At 35.9% G+C, this 25,398-nt stretch overlaps 1 protein-coding gene across 15 annotated transcripts in view; it reads left to right on the top strand.

The window, feature by feature from the left end:
- The window catches only part of KDM6A (lysine demethylase 6A), a 217,517-nt gene that overhangs the window by 88,731 nt on the left and 103,388 nt on the right, over positions 1-25,398 (top strand). For all 15 annotated transcript variants that reach the window (XM_053579398.1, XM_053579400.1, XM_053579399.1 and 12 more), the window contains exons 5-6: positions 15,464-15,522; positions 24,529-24,649. In XM_053579398.1, coding sequence (XP_053435373.1) covers positions 15,464-15,522; positions 24,529-24,649 — 180 coding nt within the window. The remainder of the gene's footprint in view (positions 1-15,463; positions 15,523-24,528; positions 24,650-25,398) is intronic.

Raw genomic sequence — 25,398 nt, forward strand, 5'->3', positions numbered from 1 at the left:
GCGGAGGCAAGAGAATCGCTTAAGCCCAGGAGTTGGAGGTTGCTGTGAGCTGTAATGCCACGGTACTCTACCCAGGGTGACAGCTTGAAGCTCTGTCTCAAAAATAAAAGGGCAAAATAATAAATACTTTAGGTTTTTGGGCCAAGAGGCAAAATTCGATATAAGTACTTAGATAATCATTTATGTGAAAATCCTTTTTAGTTCCTAGGTCTTAAAGAAAGATTTGGTTGGTTATAGTTTGTAGACCTCCTCTGAGGCCTGGCATGAATTTTGGGTGTTATAGTCCTTGAAGTAGGGAAAAAGAAGGCAAGGGCCAGATCATAAATGGGTTTGCAGTACACAGATCTGAAGTCTTAGATTTGTTTCATTCTTTATCCAGTATCTAGTCAAATACTGTAGTGCTGGAATTCAGAATCATAAAGTTAAATGAATAAAACAATGATTTTCAGGGATTGATTGCAGTTGCATTGATTTTTGTACTTCCTAAAAAGCTGTCATCTTAACACATTAACTACTGTGTGAGTTGTATTTAACTTATGCTAGTTTTGAGCCTGGGGCCTTGTGAAGCATGTATAACTTGCGTATCTCTTGACCTATCTTGACCTAATAAAACACAGTGGCCTCAACCAAGGAAAAAAATTTTTTTTGCTAGTGTGGCAGAAGAGACTTTTCTCAATAAAGCTTTATAATTTTCCCATAATGTTTTTATATGTCTTATAAATAATATATGGCACATCTTATACTTCTATTGATATTATAAATGCTATTTTAATTTAGTTATTTTTAGCCTGGCATATGTCTCTCTCATGTGCTGTGTGTCTCATTCCCTTTCTCCCCCCCTTAGATAAACAGAGCAAAATAAATCGTCTTATTTTTTAAATTTTGGGTTAATATGACAGTACATGAGATTAGGTTACATTATTTGCCTTTGTAAGGGAAAATCCAAAGTTTGAGTTGTATTAGAGTCCTTTACCCAGGAAGTGTGCCATATACTCCTAACTGTACCTGATAGATGGGAATTTATTGAGCTTTCTCCCCCTTCCTTTCTTCTTGAATTCAATTGTGTTTTTCTCTAATGTGGGCCTAAACTTACTTTCTTTAAAACTGTTTTAATCTTTGTGTGAGAAATCTTTCTCTACCTATGCTTGTGAGCTCCTAGTGAGTCCCCACCCTAACAGTAATCTTTTTATCCCACATGCCATCAAAGTAAAAATTTATTTTAGAAATTATTTTTTACTTCTTTGCTGGTATATAGAACTGCAGTTGACTTTTACATGTTAAACTTACCAACCAACTTTATTTGCTTTTACTAACTTGGATAATTTAACTGTGTTACTTTGGATTTTCTGTGTAGATCATTCTACCTTTGTAATGAATAATTTTGTTTCCTGTTATCAGTATTATAAATATCTTATAAAATTTGTGTGGTGTGTTATCATCTTCTATTTTTGGAATAGCTAAGTATAATCTCATAAAAACTGTTTCTTGAATATTTTGATAGGCCAGCCTGTTAAACTATCTGGTCTTGGCATATTTCTTTGTTCAAAGATTTTATTCTGCTGACTTTATTATTGTAGTTACCAGTTACTGCTGCTTTTTAAAGTTGTAAGTCTCTGCCACTTTTGTCTCTAGTCATACTTAAAATTTTATGTATCTATAGTTAGGTACTTTATCTTCTTTCTTTCTTTTTTTTTTTTTATTAAATCATAGCTGTGTACAATGGGGAAGGGGGCAAGGGAGGAGAAGAGAGGGGGAGGAAGGGTGGAGGGAGGGTGATTGGTGGGTCATTTTCTTTTTTTTTGTTTGGAAAAAAGATACTACCAATTTATTTTATTTATTTTTTTTATTGTTAAATCATAGCTGTGTACATTAGTGCAATCAAGGGGTACAATGTGCTGGTTTCATATACAATCTGAAATATTCTCACCAAACTGTTCAACATAGCCTTCATGGTATTTTCTTAGTTATTGTATGTAGACATTTATATTCTGCCTTTAGTAAGTTTCGCCTGTACCCATTCTAAGATGTACCGTGTCTTGCTGAGTTGCCCAGGCTAGAGTACAGTGGCACTTTCATAGCTCACTGCAGCCTCTAACTCCTGGGTTCAAAATAATCTTTGTGTCTCAGCCTTTTGAGTAGCTAGTGCTACAGGTACATGTCATCACACCTGGCTAATTTTTTTAATTTTTTGTAGAGACAGGGTCTTGTTGCACTGCCGAGTCTGGGTGGTCCATAATTTCATTTCTGATACTTATACCTTCTTTTTTCTTTCTTACTTTAATCAAAGGTTTATCAATTTTAGTAATGATTTCAAATGATAACTCTTTTTATTGTTGATCATCTTGAGTTTTTTAATCTCATTTTTAATATCAATTTCTTCTAGTTTCTTTTTTATCCTTCTTCCTTTGGGTTTATTCCATTCCTTTTTTTTCCCCCTATTTTATTTGTAGGTCAACTTTGACTTTATTTATAAGTCGAACCTTTGTCAATTGACCATCCAAAGGACTGTAACAAAATGGTCAACATACAGAGGTGGTCAACATAAGGAACTAGGTCTTGCTATATTGATAGGGACATGGGTTGCATGTCTGGTCTTTGAAAATTAGGTCAACTTAAGGAGGTGGTCAACTATGGAGGTTGTACTGTGTGTATATGTATCTATACACACACACACATGAGAGAGAGAGAGAGAGAGAATGAATATATGTAATCTACTCTGAAACATCTACAGTCTTTTTGTCCAGACCATTATCTTGTACAGGACCATATGTTAGAATTGAGTATGTCCCTTCAGTGTCTCTTTTAGTATGATCTCCCCTTCACCTTTTGTATAGCTTAAAGAGACCCTTTTTCTGGTTTTGTTACATAGCTTTCTTTGGGGGGTATTGTTTAGTTTATTTCTGTCTCTTGAATTTCTTTTAACCAGTAGCTAACTATCAGCTATTTGCTTAATGGTTTTTAATACCTTCCTGACTTGGTTTCATCAGGACTTACAAAAATTATTTTAAGCATTTCTTTTATCTATATGTGCTTTCCTTTCTGGGAATATTTCGGGGTAAATTACAGACAGATGACATTTCATCCTTTAATATTTTGTATACCTTTCTACAAAGTAAGAACATTTCCTTAAGTATTTGTCATGTCTTTATCATCTAATTAAAATTACTATACCTTATTCATTTAAAGTTGCACATATTTTCTTAGTTTAACTACTCAGATCAAAATGTCTGATAATCAGAGCATTTTAAATCTCTATTGGCTAACCGGCTATCATGATGTAGTTGTTAATGCTCGTGCATACTCAGCTTTTGTGTTTTTCCTCTTGGAATGATGAAGCAACTGTAGCCTGTTGTTTCAGTGGACACATCATTTGTGGACCATTTGAGGAGGGAATATACATTTTAATTGCTGTCTAAAAACTTTCTGTTGATACATTCTGATAAGATAGAAAAGGAAACAGCATCGAAACTTGGAGAAATGGATTTTATAGACAACAGTGGAATAATCTGATAAATACTAGATTATCATTTTTGATGATTTGTAAGTCTATATTGCCTGGAAAAGCAAGGATGACGGTAGGGATTAGCAGGCTTGAAAAGTGATTCAGAAGAATTGGATTCTATACTTAGGATATCTTAATGAATTTATTTCATCGACATTTTCTTTTATGTGTAAAAAAATGAAATGTGATAAAATTCATCTTTCACTAGATAAAAATAGTTTTAAGTGCTAATTCTAAGTGGAATCATGGTTTAATGAGAAGTGGGTATTTTTTTCCCCCCATAGGACGGTTGAGGAGGCTTACGCTGTAATCCTAGGTCAAAGCAGGTGGCTTGCTAGAGCTCAGGATTTTGAGACCAGCCTAAGCAAGGGTGAGACCCCATCTTTACTAAAAATAGAAAAACTAGCCGGGTGTTGTGGCAGGTGCCTATAGTCTCAGCTACTCAGGAGGCTGAGGCAAGAGGATCACTTGAGCCCAGGAGTTTGAGGTTGCTGTGAGCTCTGATGCCAGAGCAATCTAGTCTAGAGCAACAGAGTGAGACTGTCGCACCCCCCCCCCAGCAAAAAAAAAAAAAAAAGGTTTCTTTTTCTTTTGTTGTGGTACGTAAAATAATATTCATCTTAAATTTGAGAAAGTCTTGGCTTCAATGATATGGTAATTCCATAATATAAATTTATTTTCATGAAAATAACTATTTTACTCTCGTTCTAATATATTTTCTTCACATAAACAATGTTTGGTTATCGTTTATTTTCTCTTACGCTGACTTTCCACTGACTTCTAGCTTTACTGGATACCTTTGAAGTTTTTGTTTTATTTTTGTGTTTTGCTGTGGAGAAGAATATTTTTGAATTTATCATTTTATGAAAAAAGAACCTCTAAGGACTGAACTTTATGTCAAATCTTGGTTACAACTGTGTAGTACCTAATTTGTCTCCCACTCTACATGGCTATTGAAAACAAAGCTTTAAGTCTCAGGGTATTTTATTGGCTTTTAGTGTTTGCTTACCTTTTTGTATTTCTTTTTTGGAGTTTTTGGCCTTTTTACTTTTGTTGACAACTCAGCCATTCATTTATAAAGATAGGTTTCAAATATTTTATTTACCATTTTTAATAGTTTTATATCAGGAAAATTTTCCTATATACTTTATTTGCCATTGTCCATATTTTTGGAAATGGAATGTATTGGAGTCTTTTAGTTGTTGTACCATAGTTTAAGAAAATGTAAATGAAAATGTTGGTACACTTTTAAAAAAGTCCTTTAATTTGTGATTTAAGTATAATCATTTGCGTTGTTGAACCAGTGGATGGCATTTGGCAATATGCAATATAACCCTGAAATATTCATACCATTTGACCTAGTAATTCTGCTTCTAGAAATCACACTTGAAGACATGATGGCATATATGTGGGATGGCATATTAGATACGTTGATGGAGAAGAAACTGACCTCAGTAAAATAAGGAGGTTTGTTTTCAGCCAAATTTGAGGATCATGACCCAGAGCTACACTCAAGAAGGTTGAGCAAGTGGCCTTGTGAGTGGGGTTGCAGTTTGGTTTCATACATTTTAGGCAGATGGGAATTGCAGGTGAAGTCATAAATCAATACATGTAAAACATACATTGGTTTGATCCAACAAGGTAGGACATCTTTTGGAAGGGGGTGGTGCTTACAGGTGATAGGTGGATTTAAAGATTATTTAGTTGACATTTGGCTGAGAGATTAAGGCTTTGTCTAAAAAAGATTAGGAGTCAGTGAAAAGGAATGCTTAAGATAAAGGGTCTGTTAATTAGAGACAAAGCACCTGTCTGACTTAAGTGGTTTGTTACTTGTATTGAGGACCTGCTGGTAGGTCTTGAGTAACCTTAGGCCTGTTAGTGAGTCACGAAGGACTTCTCTGAGAAGGGGGAGGAGGCAGGATGAGGCCTGATTTCCTTTCTCTTGGCTAGCCAACTCAGTTTTAGGGATTCTCTTAGCCTAGAAGAGGGAGTCCAGTTAGCTGCTTAGGGGAAGCCTTAAGATTTTATTTTAGTTCACACATTAGATATGGATTCCATGTATTATATTTATTACAGAGACTTAAATTGTTGCATAAACGAGATTGTCTAATATTTCTAATAGTCTATAGGTAGAGATTCTAGTGGTAGCAAGGTGACTTTCTTCACTCATGGTGGTTAGGGGACACAGGTCCTTCTAGGTTTTTAAAAATTTCCTATTGACAGTCTGTTACCCTTGACTGCATAGTCCAAGATACCTTGGAGTTTATGGTTCTGCATTTGAGGGAACTGGTCAGAGGAAGAGGAAGCAGAAGGCAACAGTCCTTTTCTTTAAAGGAATGATGAAATGGTGTACATCTCTACATAGTAAGTGAGAACTTAGTAACATGAGCACTATGTAGCTGCACGGGAGTCTGTGGAAATGTCTTTATTTTGTCTGATCATAAGACTAGTTAGGACTTTAATAGTAAGAAAAACTATGTTTTTGCAAAATAGTGTGCAATGTAGTATTTTACATGTATTGTCTCATTTAATTTCTCAAAACAACTTTATGAAAAAGACATACTGCTTTCTCTGTTTTACAAAGATGAAGAAATTGAGATCTCTTAACCTGTTTCATCAATGTTACAGCTAGTAAGTGACAAGGCTAGGATTCTCACCCCGGTCTGATGGCCTCAGCAGCCTAATTTCATGATTTCTGTGCAATACTACAGATATGTTTTGGAAGCAGAATTTGTGCTGTATGTAACTTTGGCTTTGATGCATATAGTAATTTTAGCCAACCTCTTTTGTTGTATGACTGTAATTCTTTTAATTGTCTGGAACAGGGGTCCTCAAACTGCGGCCCGTGGGCCACATGAGTTGGTGTGATTGTATTTGTTCTCGTTTTGTTTTTTTTACTTCAAAATAAGATACGTGCAGTGTGCATAGGAATTTGTTCATAGTTTTTTTTTTTTTTTTAAACTATAGTCCAGCCCTCCAATGGTCTGAGAGACAGTGAATTGGCCCCCTGTTTAAAAAGTTTGAGGATGCCTGGAGAAGGTAGTTCAGACTATTAAAGAAGTGATTTGGTATGAATTGCATAGGAAAGTATTCCTTGATGAAAAATGTGTAACAGGTTTTTAAAGACTAAGATTTATTTATTTGAGAGAAAATCTTTGCTAAGTAACTTACATGTATCAGTTCCTTTGCCATTGAGACAACTTGGGTTCCATCTCTACCATTTATAGACTTATATTCTAGTGAAGGAGATAAACGATATCTGTAATAGATATGGGTATTTATTTAGAAACTTGTATCAGAAACCGTAACTTTCTCTGAGTTTGGAAGTATGTCAGATATTACTTCTATAAGGAAGAGGTGAGTGTTGTGTTAAAGAATGGGTAGGAATTTGCCTGATGGAGAAGTGAGTTGAGAGAAAGATAGCAATAGCTTTTCAGGCAGAGAAAGCAAACATGATTAAAATCACAAATGTGTAAGAACATAATTCGCAGACCTGCTTGTTATTTGTGCTGACCAAAGTGGTGGCTATGAGATTGGGAAAATTCTCTAGAGTCATAAAATCAATTGGCTAGGTTATACGGATGTTTTGTAGGAGTTTAAAATAGAAAGTGTTTGACACTTTCATTTTTGAGTTTTTGAAAGCTTGTTGGCAGAGGTTTTGAAGGCAGATTGAAAGAGAAATGGAGGAGAGGCTAGAATTTGGGAGACAGGTTAGGAAACCGTTGAAATAATAGGTCAGTTAGATAAAAATTGAGTTCCTAAATAACCTAGAGAAAAGCACTAGGAATGGAGGAGGGATAGATTCAAAGGTTTTTATATTGTCAAGTGAGCTTTGTGAATAGAATGCATTTACTTTATTGGTGGCGAGGAGGTGAAAGAAGAAAAATAGAATTACTTTTCGGCTTGTTCAACTGTTAAGATTGTTACCACTATCTAAAATCTACAGTAGACCTTTAGAGCATTAAACGCTCTTTATTCAGTCAGTGCAAGATTCATGTAGTCTCAGGTATTCATAGTGTATACAACAGGTGGAGGTAACCAGAAAGAAAGCATTTGGAAATTCATGCCACCATCTTTATTTTCACCTGCTTCCCCCTTTTTGGGTCCCCAGTAGAGTTAACAGAATTCCCTCTTCACTCTGAACTGTGTATCACTAGCTTTGTGGAATTAGTGTCATAGCACAATAAGACTAAGACATTTAATTTTTTTTATGATTGGTCATGATTTTATTCTATATCCTAGCATAAAAATATGGTTGTCTTTAAAGGTGATTACTAGTGTTTGGGATGCTTGGTGGTAGCTATAATCAAGTTGTTATTTTGGGTAGCGCTTGTGGCTCAAAGGGGTAGGGCGCCAGCCCCATATGCCGGAGGTGGCAGGTTCAAACCCAACCCTGGCCAAAAACTGCAAAAAAAAAAAAAAAAAAAAAAGTTGTTATTCCACCCCCAAAATGGCAATGTAACAACAATAATATCTTGATCATGTCATTATTTATATCCTAATTAAAGTAATCCCTCTTATTCATGGGGCATATGTTCCAAGGCCAGTTCAGTGAATTCCTGAAAATATAGTTAGTACTAAACTTTATTGATATGTTACTGTAATCAAGAGGGCTAATAAGGGATTAACAGCATTAATATGCTGGAGAGAAGGATGATTCATGTTTGAGGTAGGATGGGATGGGGCAAAGTGGGCTGGATGGCTTGAGAAGACACAAAGTTTTATCACGCTATGCAGAATGGCATGTAGTTTAAAACTTATGAATTATTTATTTCTAGAATTTTCTATTTAATATTTTCAGACCATGGTTGACCACTGGTAACTTGGAACTGTGGAAAGTGAAGCTGCAGATTAGAGGGGATTACTGTGGTTGTCCTAAATGATTACTGTTGACTTGGATCTTGTTTAATAAAAGTTTTAGAAGCTTTAATATTAGTTTTACTAACATTCTCTTCTTTTAATCCTACCCTCCCTTCTCTTTGTTTGGAAAACAGTTGTCATCTCACTGGTGCTACTTAACTGCTACGTGCTCCCAGGGTAGTTGGTCTAATTTTCCTTAAAAAACCCCAGATCATGGTATATAGAAAATAGCTCTACCCTCACATGTGTGGTGGTGGTGGTGGTGATGTTGTTCTGATCTTGAATTTATTGGCACCCTACTGTGGTCTTTAAAGCTTCTTTCTTTTGTATGTTTGTGACCGCCATGCTAGTCTTTGTTCAATTTGATTTTTCCTAGAGTTGCTGCTTATCACTGTTGGGTGAAAATACTTTCTCCTCTTCCAACTTTGGCCTAGTGGTTGGGGGCCTGCAAATTAACTTACCGTAGACTGATTAATAGGAGAAAAGACAAAGTTTTTTTTACCCCATACTTGAGAGAAATTCTGAATAACCAGAGATGAAGGTTTATATATCAAAGGATGGTGGTTAAGAGTAGAAAGTATGGAATAGCAGTTTTAGGTTCACAGCAAAACTGAGGGGAAGGTACAGAGATTTCTCATATACTCCCTGCCCCTACATATGCATAGCCTACCCTATTGCCAGTATCACCTGCCAGAGTGATACATTTGTTACAGTTGATGAACCTACATTGGCATGTCATTATCACCTAGAGTCCATAGTTTAAATTAGGGTTCACTGTTAGTGTTGTACATTCTATATTTTTGGACAAATATATAGTGCCAGTAAGTATTGGACAGAGTATTTTCACTGCCCTAAAAATTTGTACTCTACCTCTTCATCCTCCCTCTCCTGTCTCCATAGTTTTGCCTTTTTCTGTTGGGCTCTTTGATGCTAATGGATAGTGGGATTCCTACTTCCCAGTGCTAAGGGGTCAGTCTTCACCCAATCAGCAAACTCCCTAGCAGGGAGGGTCAGCTTAGATAGATAACTGCTGATTGTTCAGATGTTTTCAGTTAAAAGTAACTTTCTTACCACTTTGGTATTTGGTAGAGTCCTCAGCACTCTGATACCCATGACAAAATAATAGAAAGAGGGAAGAAGAAATGGAAGGACGTCATTTATGCAAAGAAAGCAAAAGCTTTCCTGGAAATTCCATAGTAGAAATCTGCTTGTCTCAATGGCAGGAACTGTGTCACATCACCAGGTTTTTCTCACTGCAAGTGGCCAGGAACAAACAGCCAGCCAACCAATAATGCCTTCCAGGCATTTACAGATTTAAGAAAATTTGGCAGGGAGAAGGTCTAATATAAGGTTGCTAACTTTTTCTTTATTTCATCTTGTCCTGAAGCAGCGGTTCTCAACCTGTGGGTCGCGACCCCTTTGGGGGTTGAAAGACCCTCTAACAGGGTCACCTAAATACATCCTGCATATCAGATTTACATTATGATTCATAACAATAGCAAAAGTACAGTTATGAAGTAGCAACAAAAATAGTTTTATGGTTGGGGGTCACTACAACACGAGGAACTGTATTAAAGGGTCACGGCATTAGGAAGGTTGAGAACCACTGTCCTAAGTTTGCTGTTTATATAATTTATCACTCCTGTTTTCTAGTTCATGAAAGTGGAGGCATGAACCCTCAGTGCACTTTTATGCAATTTGGAAATAGTCTGAGGAAACAGAGAAGCTGAGGAATACCCTCTCCCCTGCTTTTAAAAGTTGGTAGTGTCTTAATTCCAGAGGACTGCAGAGTGTTCCTCTCTCACCTCTGGGGTTGTACAACCTGGAGCCCTAATTACATAAGAAAGGGTATTCAGGAGTTTATCTTAAAAGCTCTTGGGGATCAGTGAAAACACCACTGTGGACTCTGGTATTGGTGAGCTGCTAACTTAATAAACCACATTCTTTTTTTTTAAAGGTGATTTTTTTTTTTTTTTTTTGAGACAGAATCTCATTCTTTTTTTTTTTTTTGTAGAGACAGAGTCTCACTGTACCGCCCTTGGGTAGAGTGCCGTGGTGTCACACAGCTCACAGCAACCTCTAACTCCTGGGCTTAGGCCATTCTCTTGCCTCAGCCTTCGGAGTAGCTGGGACTGTAGGCGCCCACCACAACGCCCGGATATTTTTTTGTTGCACTTTGGCTGGGGCTGGGTTTGAACCCGCCACCCTTGGCATATGGGGCCGGCGCCCTACTCACTGAGCCACAGGCGCCGCCAATAAACCACATTCTTGATGATAACTTCACTGTAGACATTGTATAAGGTCCCTCAGCATAAACTGATAGCATTCTTATCAATTTTTTAGGTTGGGATCTTTGTCAGGCCATCCTTTTACATACTATGTTTACTGTGTTTCTCAGAAGAGATACTATTAACATATTGGTATTTTTGGAAGGAATACATGTATAGCCCCCTCCTCCCCCCTCAAGTCACTATTTCTGAAGATGATGTGTAGTTTAGAACCTTGGACTGAGATGTCTTATTTCTCCTTTCCCAGTCATCCTTGAGATGTAGTACCCAAGTACTACAGTACCTCTTTTTCTTATACTTTATTAACTTTTAAGTGTTTGTAACTTGGAGTGTGTACTTAATTTCATACATTTTGTCATTAGATGGTATGCTCATTTGTCATTAGGTGGTATCCTCATTGAGGATAAGGATTTCTGTTTTTGTTCACTACTATAGGGGAGAGAAAAACACTGTTCATATTCCTGTCCATGTCCCTTCTTCTTTGGAGATAACAGGTGTAGGGAAAGCACCTCCTTTCTGAGGGTCTTATAACCTCCTCCAGAGGAATTCTTTCAGCTTAAGGCTTAAGTATTCATTATACCAAGATGCTGAATGGTATTTTGGAGTAGTGTGTCCTGAACCCTAATATTATCTTCCTAGTGCCTATAACTCTGCTATGACTCATAATGGGTGCTCAATAAATATTTGAGTCACTGTTATTCTGGAAAAATGAGATTTAGTCCCTAATGAATAGATTGGGACCATGCTTTATACTAGTTCTATGTCACTTAAGGGAACTGAACATACACACTTAAGTATTGGGTGATTTGATTTAGTAAATCTTTGGGCATCTGCTATATAGAAGCACAGTGTACTAAGTGATAACAGTGAATCCAGGCACACGATTAGCATGCCTGTATTTGTGGTGTTTTTGTTTGATGGAATGGAATTTAGCCAATATGCAAATAACAAAAATATACGGTCTGACAATTAAATTCATGAACTCATTCTAAAAAAAAAGTGTCACATACCTCCTTGCTGAATATCACTATGGTAACCTTCTGAGTACTCCTGGGGAAGCTATGCCCTGATGCCAGCGCCTAGTCAGCCCTTCAAAGCAATTTTGGAACTCTTCTTCTGGAATGGCCATCAGAGCTGTCGTTATATTACTCTCGACGTCCTGAATGTCATCAAAATGTCTTCCAAATTTCCTTTATCTTCAGGTTAAGAGAACAGTCATTACTGGAAAAATCAGGTGATTAGGGAGGGCATTCCTATACAGTGATTTGTTTACAGGCTAAAAACTCCCTCACAAGGCAGTGCCATGTGAACTGGTGCATTGTTGTGACGCAAGAGCCATTTGTTGGCCAAGATTTTCAGTTAAGATTTTCCTGTTTCTCTATCAGTGTTTACTTGGTCTGCTGTGCTTCTCACAGTCACCTGATGATTTTAACTCACAATTAGATGAAGTTTTGCAAAGTTTTTATTTTTTTTTTGTAGAGACAGAGTCTCACTTTATGGCCCTCGGTAGAGTGCCGTGGCATCACACAGCTCACAGCAACCTCCAACTCCTGGGCTTAAGCGATTCTCTTGCCTCAGCCTCCCGAGTAGCTGGGACTACAGGCGCCCACCACAACGCCCGGCTATTTTTTGGTTGCAGTTTGGCCGGGACCGGGTTTGAACCCACCACCTTCGGTATATGGGGCCGGCGCCCTACCGGCAAAGTTTTTTTTTTTTATTAGTTCTGCTTGCTATTGGCTCCCCTGACATCTCTTCATCAGTGACACCTTCTCTCCCCTCAGAAAAATGTTTAATCCATTTGTACAGTGATGTTTTCTTCATGGCATTATCTCCATACATTTGGATTAACATGTCCCTGCCTGATTTTTTTTTTTTTTCTTTTCTTTTCTTTTTTGAGACACAATCTCACTTTGTTGCCTGCGGTAGAGTGCTGTGGCATCACAGCTCACAGCAACCTCCAGCTCCTGGGCTTAGGCAATTCTCTTGCCTCAGCCTCCCGAGTAGCTGGGACTACAGGCGCCCGCCACAACGCCCAGTTATTATTTGTTGCAGTTTGGCCAGGGCCAGCTTTGAACCTGCCACCCTCCGTATATGGGGCTGGTGCCCTACCCACTGAGCCACAGGCGCTGCCCACATGTCCCTGATTTTACTACCACTTTTGGCCAAGTTTAGCAAGAAATTTGTGAATGTTTGTTTGTTGCTCTAATTCAAGCTCCAACATTCTCGCAACAACAACAACGAATGCCATTCAGCAAGACACTGCCACACGTCAGCACGAACACAGATGTGAGACAGTGATACCCTAAGGTTATGAAATCTCACCTGAGTTGTTTGTACAGTGCTGCCAGTGTAAGCACATGGTGGCAAGTTTGCAAAAGTTTGCAAACTTAATTATCAGACCTTGTATAGTAGTTAAGAGTGAATTCTGGAAGTTGACCTAGATTCAGTTCCCACATCTGCTACTTTAGAGTACCTCTCTCCTTGAGCAAGTTTCTTATATTCTGATCCTCAGTTTCTTCATTCTATAAATGAAGCCCTGTATCACATCACAGGGTTGTTAGAACCTTTAAAAAGAAATGATGATGGTGTTTTGCATAAAACTAGTTTCTATTACATAATAATGTCAGGTGATGGAAACATTGTACTGAGACCAAATTTAGAGGTTCGAAAGATCCCTTCCAGTTTGAGATGGGACAAACAGCAAAGTTTCATGGGGAAGGTAGCATTTAAATAGATCTTAAATATTTTATAGAATTTATAGGGTGGCAGTGATAGGATAAGATGTGCTAGAGGGAGAAGGATGAAGTATGAACGAAGTAAGGAAGTTGGGCCTTCTGAAAGCTGAAATTTATGTTGCCACCCCATCCCACTTTCTTTAGGCAGTTGCCTAAATAGGTGAAAGATCTTAGAATTCTGTACCCAAGGCTTGCTCCCCCTGCATTGTCTTTCAGATCTTGACTTTCTGGGTGGACTACTTCATGACTGAAATAACTACTCTGGCATTCTGAATATACATATCCATAATTCCTCTCCTACCCCCTATATTGTATATGTGTGTGTGTGTGTGTTTTGAGATAGATTCTCATTATGTAACCCTTGGTAGAGTGCCTTGGTGTCAGAACTCACAGCAACCTCAAACTCTTGGGCTTAAATGATTCTCTTGCTTCAGCCTCCCAAGTAGCTGGGACTACAGGTGCCTGCCACAATGCCTGGCTATTTTTTTGTTGCTGTTGTCATTGTTGTTTAGCTGGCCCAGGCTAACAACCTGGCTCCCTCAGTTTATATGGCTGGTGCCCTAACCACTGAGCTATGGGTGCCGAGCCTGCAGACTTCTTGAGAGCAAGGGAAGTATTATTCCATTTGTCTTATTCAACCCTGGAACCTAGGGGGTGCGATAGTAAATGAATGATCCTAATTAAAAATAGTTCTGACTAAATAAAAAAAAGTCAATTTTTGAAATGGATGTTGTCCGAGGCCTTTATGAATACCCCTGTATCATAATTTCTTCATTGGGAAATTGTGGGTAATAAGGACTTAATGCAAATAAATTACCCAATTTATTGCGTTTTGATACACTTAAACATTGTCTTTAAACATTTTTTTAAGTGTTTCTAGGAAGGCACTTAGAATTCAAAGGAAATGCATAGTGGAATCCTATAACAAAGTTTAGTATTTTTAACAAAAGACATGCTAAACTTGCTTAGCTTGTTTACTTTTTTGGCTTTAAACATCATAGATCATTGTTTTCTCAAACCAATGACTGACAGAAGTCATAGGTTCCTAGTTCCCTTACCCCTACAGAAAGATGGCCCACGAGTATTTCACACTGTCTCCCAGAGATCCCCAGTGCGGAGTCCCAGTTGCCCACATCCATAATCAGCTCCATAATGTACTCTTCATTGGTTTTCTTTCTTTCCCGACCTCATTTCTCTGTTCCCTTGCAGGTATTTCCTCGGGTAACTTACCAAACAAAGTACTTGTACTAAAACATTTGTCTCAGGGCCTGCATCTTGGGAAATACACCTAACATGGTATGACAGGAAGGATCTTAATAATAGTTTAAAAATTTTAAACCTTTAGAATTTAGAAAAAGTCACTTAAAATTAGAAATTTTAGAAAAATTTGTTCACAGACTAAGTGTAAAAGCTTTTCGTTAATAAAGCAGATTTGCTTATTAGTGATCCAACTAGGTACTGAAACATTTGCTCTCTTTGAAAAACAGCTAGTTGTTATTTGAAGGTCAGAGGTCAAAATTGGTCAGGATAAGTATTGGTATCTGTTTGATTTATTCTGCAAAAGGAGTCAGTGATGTTGAACGCCCAAAATGTTAATGACAAGGTTTTGTTTTAGCATATAATTTTTTTTAAATACTAAAATTTGTTCAAGGTTTATATTGGGTATTTAATTTGAATTCTAATAGCCTTTCTGGCAATATGGAACATAAAATTAAATCCAGTTTAAGAAGCAGAAAAGACCAGAGAAAGAATGCAGAAGCAAGCAATAGAGAATAGGGATAGTCTAAGCCTTTTCTTATTCCTGAAGAATAGATTTTTATTTTAGATTTCACCATAGAATTCTGTTGATATATATATATATTTTTTAATTTCAGGACAGGTTTGATTAATTAGAAACCAGAATATTTCTCTAAGTTGATTGGATTTATCACTTATTTTGATGTTTAAAAGTATATTGTAATATATGATAGAGTTTTAGGAACTTAAAACATCTTGGATACTATATTTTAAATTAATAACATCATATATACTAAGTATAAATATTTTCCCTGAAAGACTCTCTTTCCCTTCCTTTACAGAATGCTGCCTTTTTATATGGTCTTGGTTTGGTCTACTTTCATTACAATGCATTTCAGTGGTAAGTAGACATAAAACTAATAATTCCAGTTGTTTTCAGTAAATGACTTTTTGTTTTTGTTTGATAGTGTATATGCACATGTGTATGTAATAAATATAAAATACTGAGTGTTAGCAAACCTACATTTTTCAATAATCTCTTGAAATGATTAGATTGTTCCTTCAAAAGTGTTGACCCACCTTAGATTATTAAAGTTGTATGTGTTCCTAAAGAATCTGGTTTAAGATTCTGTTTTTGTTTTTTTTTTTAATTTTTTATTTTTTTAGAGACAGAGTCTCACTTTATCACCCTCGGTAGAGTGCACTGGCGCCACAGCTCATAGCAACCTCCAGCTCTTCGGCTTAGGCCATTCTCTTGCCTCAGCCTCCCGAGTAGCTGGGACTACAGGCCTGCCACAATGCCCGGCTATTTTTCTGTCGCAGTTCAGCCGGGGCCGGGCTTGAACCTGCTGGCGTCCTACTCACTGAGCCACAGGTGCTGCCCTTAAGATTCTGTTTTAAAGGAGGTTTAGTTACAAAGCTATTTGGAATTTCTCAGTCACTCATTATGGACTAATAATCTCTAGATTATTTGAACTGGGGACAACTATGATCTCAGGCCAATATTTTTACTTTAGATCTACACGATATTGACCACTTCCCTCTGTAATGCACTGGCTAGTACTTTGCAATGTCCAGTAACTAGGTACCAGATTATAAACTCTCAGTTCTCTGATTTATAAAATGGTGGCACCACTTCAGAGTTAAGGATTAAATATTATAGTAACATATAATATTTTATAAGTTGTAAAGTGTAGTGCTTTGTTATATTATGGCCTTTGCCTCATTGTTTTTCTGTTTGTCAGACAAGACAATAGCATGCTTTAATAAAAAACAAAAAAATTGAGTTGGAAGATTGGTGCTTGGCCCTAGCATTGCCATTTAGTTTGATCTTGAGTTAAATAACTTCTTGGGGCCTGTTTCCTCATTTATTTAAAAAACAAAAACAAAATACATAGTAATACCATCTCTCTATAGAGTTTTGATGGTTAAATCGGATAATATACGTTTTGTAAACTATAAAGCCTGATGTAAACACTTTTTGTTTGAAGCCTATCTGATTTTGTCAGAGTTCCTTCTGTGCTTCAGAATTTTAAGCTGAGTGAGTGAGTGTTGTTAAGAATCCAAAGGACAATGATTGACTCTGTCATACACCTGTTAGGCCCCCTGAATATTTATTACAGAATGTTTGTTTACATATGCATGATGTGATACAGTTTCTCTAAAGATAGAACTTTAGACATGGGTGACTTTCCTAGGATCCTTTTTCTGCCCTCTTAGCTTTTGTTTCTGTTGGCTTTTGATCATGTATGGAAGTAGGGCATTGTTAGAGAACACCTGAGTATATAGAGTATTATAATCATTCAGATCACTGGGTTTCTTTATGAACTTTACAAAGCTGTAATTGATCTTTATAAAGAAACTTTGTAATTGTTTTTCTCTTAAATTATGCCTTGCTTTACAGAAATCCTAAATTAAGCCTCCTAATTACATGTTCACTGTATCATATTTAAAACCAAGGATAAAGTAGGATGATTGTAATCTTTTAGTTCATCGACTATCCTACTCATAGAATTCAAAATTCTAAACTTTTAGACTCAGACGTGATGTCAGAGATAGTGTAGTTTTTTCCTTCTTGATTTTTGTGGATGAAGAGACCAGGAGTGTGTGTTATGGTCTCTTTAAATTCCCCAATCAAATTTTTTTCCCCCCATTTTACGTAACTCTTTAAGTTTCAAGGTTGAAGATTGACAGATATTTTTTAATTAGGTATTTGTAGTTCCCTTTGACACATTGAAAACAATCTTAATGGCAAACAAGAAACAATTTAGGTGAAACCAAAAGCCAGGATCTCTAACTCAGTTTAGGAATGGATATACCAGCAAATTTTCATATACCTGTGGTAACTTGTGAACCTCCCTGTGGCTGGAAAATAAGAACATATAATTAGTAGTGAAGTGAAGTTGTCATCAGTTTCAGTTTTGATCGCTTTAATCAGTGTGACTGTTTTAAGTTAGGAGGCTATTGTAGCTATGAAAAATTATTATATCTTTTTATTCCTTATCTACCTATGATTTCTGTATCTTTCAGTTGATCTAAGAAATGAAACTGAATGATACATAGCATAAGAGCATTGCAGCGTCTAAATTAACAAGTGCCCTCTGCTCTGTTGATCTGTCCTGGTCACTATCATTTTCTCATGTTTTCAGTTTAAATTCTATAGCTGCTTCCTACGATGATATATCTCACACCTTATCTATGAATTCACCCTTGCTGTGTGTTTTTCTTTCTTGCCAATCAAATGTTCTTCACAAACTGTGCCTCATGTTTCTGCTTTAACTTATCTTGCTATTTCTTAAATGAACAACTACAAAATTATAAAGTATGGAGTAGGTGCTTGGTGAGAGTTTTAGAGTATATAGCCTTATTTGGCAGGAACTTACTTAGGTTACAACTATTTTCGTGCTTTTATTTATAAATAGCTATTGATTGCTGGGATCAGGAATTTTTTATTACATCCCAAATTTACTGGGATTTGTTGAAAAACATTTCTAGAGAAGAGTTGTTTTTATATTGTCAACAGGAACAATCTGCCTACAGTGTCTCAGAGTGTTGTACTTCTGGTACATTTATAATATTTGAATAAAATCTTGCATTTCCTAATGGTGTTTGTTGGCATTTGATGAGATTAAGTATTTTATGAAAATGTGTATAAACAACATATATGTTTAGGCTGGTGATGGTTACTTAATATGTTATTAAGAGGAATTTTAATAACCATAGTATTACTGTTAACTTCTTGTCATATTGTGGCCCCCCCCCCCCCCCCGAGTTGATTTTTATTGGTCAGCTTGTAGATCAGTTCAATTATTTGGTCAGTTTTTCCAATTTCAGTTCCTCTCTTTTTAGACAGGAGCCATATCAGAAAGTGATACATTAGAGAAATTGTTACATCTTCATGGGACTTAATATAATTATTCAGCTGTGCTATTATTCTATTCCATAATTTGGTATTAATCTCAAAAAATGTCCAGAAGGAGAAAGGAAACCATAGAAGCAGGATGTAAAATATATGCAACAGAAAGCTAGAAACCAGTCTCTAAACTCAAAAGATATCCACAAGGAAAAAGGAAAATATAAAAGCAGGATATAAAATGTACACAGCAGAGAGCTAGAAACCAGTCTCTATAAATCATTTTTTTATGTGTGCATGGTTGTCAGTCCATGCCTTCACTTGTTCTTGTTCACGAAGGTGGCAAATTGCTAGGGGTTACCTGGAACTAAGTCAGTTGCCTTTGGAAAGAAACCTGTATCCTAGGATGAGAGGATTGAAAACCATACAGAGAAAGGAAAAGTTAGACTGACCAGTAAAAAAAAAAAAAGAGAGACAGTTGAAAAAAAAATGTAGTGCTTTGACAATACAATGGAAGGAAACAGAATGGAGATCATTCTTCCCAGTATATCTATCTCCCTAAAAATCCTTATTAGTCATCTGGCCTGTAACCTTTTGTATTCCCATTGATCAATATCAAAGTGGTCTTAATGGACAAATGAAAGAGGTACATAATTCTGTGCTAGAGGCATAGGGTTTTGGAAAGTAAGCTCCCAAATATAATTGATAGGCTTGATGAGGTAAGATAGTAATCATTATTCTGTTGACATTAAAAGGCTAGGAGAATGAGATAGAAATGGGTTAAAAAAGACAGAAATGTTAGCACATTACTAGTATTGTTTCTTTTGGACTTAATTTCTACAGCACTATACTAATCACAAATGTTCTTAGGGGTATAGGAGTTTCTGCTATCCTGTGTAGTCACTGCTTTAGTTGCAGTAAGGAAAAAATACTGTGGTTTTAATGATGGTCTTAAAGCTTTTTATGGAATTAAAGAGAATAGGGCAAACATAAACCTAATGTAGTTGTAATGCCATTGTTTCTCTGGCTTGCCTAGATTGGAGTCTGGCAAAAACCTTATATTTAATGTATATTTTTGAACTGTCATAAATACAAACATGTTCTTATATTTCCATTAAAATTAAATAACTGATATTAACATGTACTGAGTTTATTACGTATAGTTCTATTTTGAAAAAACTAGTAGATTTAACTGAGGCAGTTCTGAAAAAGTTATGCTTCCCAGTGACACATAGATCGCCAGAGAGAAATTGGGAGGGCTTTGATTAATTTTCAGGGAAATTATGGATAGAAACATAAATCTTGCAATAGAGGAGGATTGTCTGGAGTGATGAGATGAAGACTTGTTAGAGAAGGTGAAAGAATCCAGACATATATTAGCAAATGTCAGTATGAATAATCCAGGGTATGATATTTCAAATTTAATGTCTCACATTTAAGGTCTTTTCTGATTCTTAAATGATCCTTCTGGCTTACTGCTCCCCTAAATATATTCTTTGTGCCACATTTCCCTGAAAACATCTTAAGCATTTTTTAAAAGCCATGTAACTTTGTCATTTTCTGTTTAATCTGCTTTCTTCCGTCTCCATTTTTTAAAATCTCACCTTTTTGAGCACTTCATCAAAACTTTCTAATTGTCTCATTTAGAAAGAACCTCTAAGTTTACTAATATATGTGTATAGGAATATATATGTGTTGTGTGTGTACATGTTATTACTGAGTTAGAGATAGAATATCCTTTTTTTTTTTTTTTTTGTTAGTGTGGAATGAGTTCATTTGTCCTTTTTTATACTATCTTAGGGAAATCTCCAGACTTAGCTTAGTAACCCTAGAGAACTTAAAGTTTTATTATGTTTCTTTACAAATGTACTGAAACTGTGCCAGGGCTATTTTTATTCTGGGTGTAGAGGAGGCTTTTTTTTGTGACTTTGTAGAAAGCTTATTAAAAATGACCATTGTTTTGAAATATATTCAGCACATATGCACATGTTTTTTGTATGGAGAGCTGTTGAGGTTTCAGCTGTCATTTTCTTTTGCAAATTGTTAACAGTGGCAGACATTAAGTGAAAAAATCTTTAGACTGAGAATCTATAGAAATAATTTTGGTGATGTAAAAACTATAGTTTTCGGATCATAAGAAAAAATGCCAGTGATATCATATACAGCAATATGTGCACATCTTCTATTTTAATAGATATTTGAAAACTATGTACCTTTCTGGACATTATATCATGCGAGCATTTTATAGTTTTTGGTAGACATTTCTAATGTTCTTAAATTCTTTCAGAATTCTCAGGTCAGCAGAAGTTGTGTATGTTGAAGGTTTAGTTTGTAGAGGTCATGTTTGGACACATGCCCACATGCATTTTGGTCAGATATGAGTGTAGTAACATAACCCAAAATTAGAATGTAATCTGACACAATGGCTGGTACCTATAATTCTGGTAATTCAAGGACAGTTATAATTCCAGTGACGCAAGGACAATCGCTTGAGGCCAGAAGTTTTGAGATCTGCTTGGGGAACATATCAAGAGGGCCCGGCCCCACCCCTTTAAAAAAAAAATAAGAGAAGTATTCCTCTCCCTCCTTTTCTTTCTTCCCCCCTCTCCTCCTCTCTTAGGTGCCCTGCACTTTTCCCCTCTCTCCCTCTTTCCCTCCTTCCCTGAGGAGGCACATAGAAAAGAAGGATAAAAGTTTAGAAAAGAAAATGAACTTAGATCTTTTAGTAATCTGTTTTGTGTAGATACGGGAAACTGATCAGTAAAGAGACTAGAGTATCTTTTCCCCAGCAAGAAGTCCCATCAACTAACTGTAAAAGTGATACATAACATCAGTAAACATCTATTAAATTAAAACCTTTTGCTATATTATTTAGAATATTAAAATAGCAATATAGGCTTTGAGGAATTGACTTGGAAAAACTGGGGCAAGTATACCAATAGGTAGTCAATAAAATTATTTGATTGTAGGGTGGACCTAACTGCTGCTTAACACTAAGCAAAAAAAATAGTTGGTGTCCAGTTTGGATGGTGAGTTTTGAAGATAATAGTGGATTTAAAGGAAAGCAAAAATAACAAAATATTCTAGATGATAATATAGTAAGGAGAAGCAGAGAAGCCAAGAGGGCCAGTATTTAAGAATTCTTGAGATAAGTCAACTTCACAGCTAAGGAGGAGCAATGTTAGGGCATAGCTGGGAATGGAGTTGAATAGGTACTGCTCAGAGATCTTAAATAGAACATGGAGATTTGATTTATGCTATCATGGTTATTAGATAACCACAGGAGCCATGTGTTCGAGGAAATAATATACAAGCCAGCGGAAAGCAAGGGAAATCTTTAAGGTGTTTGTCTTAGTAATCCTTAATGAGATACTACAGATTTGGGTCTACAAGGTATTGTACTTGAAATAAACTTTGACAACAAGAAAAACTTGATGATTAGCCATTATATATTGGGCATACTTTCTCTTGGGTACTGTAAATAGTTCTTAAAAGAGTTAACATAAACCTAGACTAGTGTGTTTGAAGCATGTGTTTTTGCTTATAGGTTAATAGGTTTTTTCTTTTGTTTGTTTCACCCCAGTGTATTAACATATATAGAAACATGTTAAAATAAACCCACATTTCTTTGCACCTGTATAAAATTGTGAATTAAGTGTAAAAGATGTCTGTACTAAAGGCACATGAGGAGTAAAACACATTCACAAATACACAAATACATTTAGGGAAGAGGCTGGAAATAGAAACTGAGACAAGAAATCTTTCTCCTGAAGGTTTGTTATTGGTGCTCTGTGTTCCTTTTCCTCTTCTTCCTCATACACCTTTTATTGCACATTTTTTCTTTCCTAAGTTTTTTTTTTTTAATTTCTTTATTCCTTCTTTCCTTATCTGTTTATCCACTTCATTCTTTTTCTTTCATGTCTTTGAATCAGGCCTGCTTGGGCTTTTTATGGGCACATGTAGTCATTGCTTAATTTTGACTTATTCCATTAGAGAGTTTTCTGACCCATATCATAAGGTAAGGTTAATTAAGACTTTAGGAAGACATTATCTACAGTTTTCTACAGAATATATCATATTTAAAGAAAATGCGTTAAGTCATAAACGTATACCATAACATGTTATTATTATAAAATAAACATTCATATCACTATCACCTGGGTCAAGAAACAAAACATTGCTGTCATCCCAAAAGCTCTTAAAAGCCTTTGCATACCCTTTCCTAGTCACACCATATGTTTTAATTGGCATAATTTATAGGTATGGTTGTTTTCCTCTTAATTTTTTTGTTGCTTTTCCCAAATGCATGACTTCTTGCTGCCCCATACATGTGTGCATGCACAGTAAGCTACCTTTGAATGAGAATGATAATTTTCCCCAATTCTTTTCTGTCCTTTGACTCCTCTCTCCTGCCTCAAAGCCTATAATACATATCAGAAAATAAAACACACACGTACCCTACCCAGGTGAAAAACCACCTAAGAGATGGATTGCCCCACTCTTTTCAAGAAAAAAGTTAACTGCTATCACAACCAGGTGTAAAGGTGTTTGTTGCCAGACCATTGCTGCCTCCTGCCACCATTTGAGAACTTAATTTTGTAATAAACGTGTATATAATCATATATACCTTTTGGAGGGCAGTAAATAATGTATGAATCCATCAAAGTGAAGTTACTAAAGAGATATGAACTAATACTTTGCACTATTTTGTTGTACGATATTTTGAACTTTTTAAAATAAAAGATGTTTTTGTTTTAGAAGCATCTGAGTTTATACATAGCCACCTTTAAGGTCTGTAGGGGTAGAGGTAGTTGATTAAAAGCTTTGCAGACAGTATCCACTGGAACCTCTGTAAGTTGACCACCCAAAGGAATGTAACAAACTGGTCAACATAAGGAACTAGGCCTACTGTACTAATGGATACATATATGTGGTATACGTCCGGTCTGTGAAAATTAGGTCAACTTAAGGAGGTGGTCAGCTATGGAGGTTCTACTGTATTGGCTTATGCTTGAAACTTTGTATCATGTAGAGGGATTTAAATGACATCTAACATATTGTTATATCTGATACTACTACTTTTAAAATTTAAAGTCAACATATGTTTCTTCTTCATTTTCATATTTTTGAGTAGGTAATACATTCACATGATCAAATTAAGCAATGCTGAACTGCATTCAATGAAAAGTGTCCCTTCCCTCACTATGGAATTTGTTCTACTGATAATCAAAACCTTTTATAAAAGATGTAATACGAATTTGGAACAAAGATAGACTGATAGACAAAGGAAAGTAAAGTGGAATAAAGAAGTCAGAAGTAGAACAACACAGATGTGGATATTTGCTTTAGAACAAAGTAACACTATAGAGCTTTGGGGTAAAGATTTTTTTTTCTACAAACGGTGCAGGGACTATTGGATATCAACATGGAAAGTATAAAAACTGTCTCCTACCTTATATGGTATAAAAGATAAGATACAGATGGATTGGAAACCTAAATATGAAAGACAAAAATGTAAAGTTTTAAAAAGGAAGATTTATTTTTATGTAGTAGACTAGAAATACGATTAATCCCTCATCTGTAAAAACAAAAACCTTCCTATCTTTCCCACTCCCCATTTTCCCAAGATAGTCTACAAACAATGAAATCAATTATTTATACTGATAATATAACAATGTTATGAAATATTGTTTGAATAATTTAGAATAAATTCAGTGCATCTTCCTTCTTCCTTATATTAGGCTGTATACATTGTGTTATATAAAAGGCCCAAGTACCCCTTTGTAGATTTTTCATTTTTTTCTACTTATTCACATCATTCCATAAAACTGACATTTTCGGGTGGTGTCTGTGGCTTAAGGGGTAGGTCGCTGGCCCCACCTCCCAGTGGGAGGTGGCGGGTTCAAACCCGGTCCCGGCAAAAAAAACAAACAAAAAAAAACCCTGACATTTCCTTGAAAGCAGTATTGCATAGCACAAATTTTATTGTACTACCAAGCAAAAATTCATGCACGTGTTAAAAAGTTAAGATATCTTATGTCTATATTCTTTCAGGGCAATTAAAGCATTTCAAGAGGTGCTTTATGTTGATCCCAGCTTTTGTCGAGCCAAGGAAATTCATTTACGACTTGGGCTTATGTTCAAAGTGAACACAGACTATGAGTCTAGTTTAAAGGTAGGTTGTTGGGTTTTTTAAAGATAAAATGTTTCATTTTTGTGTTTTTCGTTTTTGTTGTTGTTAAATGTTAGAACATTGAAAAATGTTGGAATTTGTGTTGGCACTTTAAGGAAAGTTTGAAAATTCAGGTGACAAAACTGTTTATCAACAATAAACTAGAAGATATATAAAATGGGGGTTCAAGGTACAAAGTAGTTATGCTGCTAAGACTTGTATGGTAACTAATTATACAGACTTTTTTTAAAAAAGATTTAAAGTGTGTCATCAGGAAAGGGTGATGATTTCAATCTCAGTTTGAATATCTAAATAACTACGCTGTAAGTGATTTACCACTGTAGAGAGCAGAAGCGCTGTGTGATGATGCTGTATCTGTGAACCAATCATTGACCATCTGTTTCTGTGGGTCTCAATAGAAATCTGTGTACCTCTACCAGCAGAGGTACATTTAATATGTAAATTACAAAAAGAATGTTATCTGCACTTGGATTGCTGGTTTGTGAGTATAAATATCGTTAGGAAAACATGATTTATTGTTGGTGATTAAATATCTTACTTCTTACCTATGAAATTTGATGTTTCTCTAGTTTTTCATTGAGTTTCTTATGCTGTATATACCATTAATTTAGGTCTCACTGGGCTTTTATTGTGAAAATAGTTTTTCCTTTCATGAGAAAGAATTTGGATTTTGAAAGGATTATAATTTCTAGGAAAAAGCTTACGTTTGTGTGAATTTATAATTATTATTT

This window comes from Nycticebus coucang, chromosome X (assembly GCF_027406575.1).
Source record: "Nycticebus coucang isolate mNycCou1 chromosome X, mNycCou1.pri, whole genome shotgun sequence".
Classification (NCBI taxonomy): domain Eukaryota; kingdom Metazoa; phylum Chordata; class Mammalia; order Primates; family Lorisidae; genus Nycticebus; species Nycticebus coucang.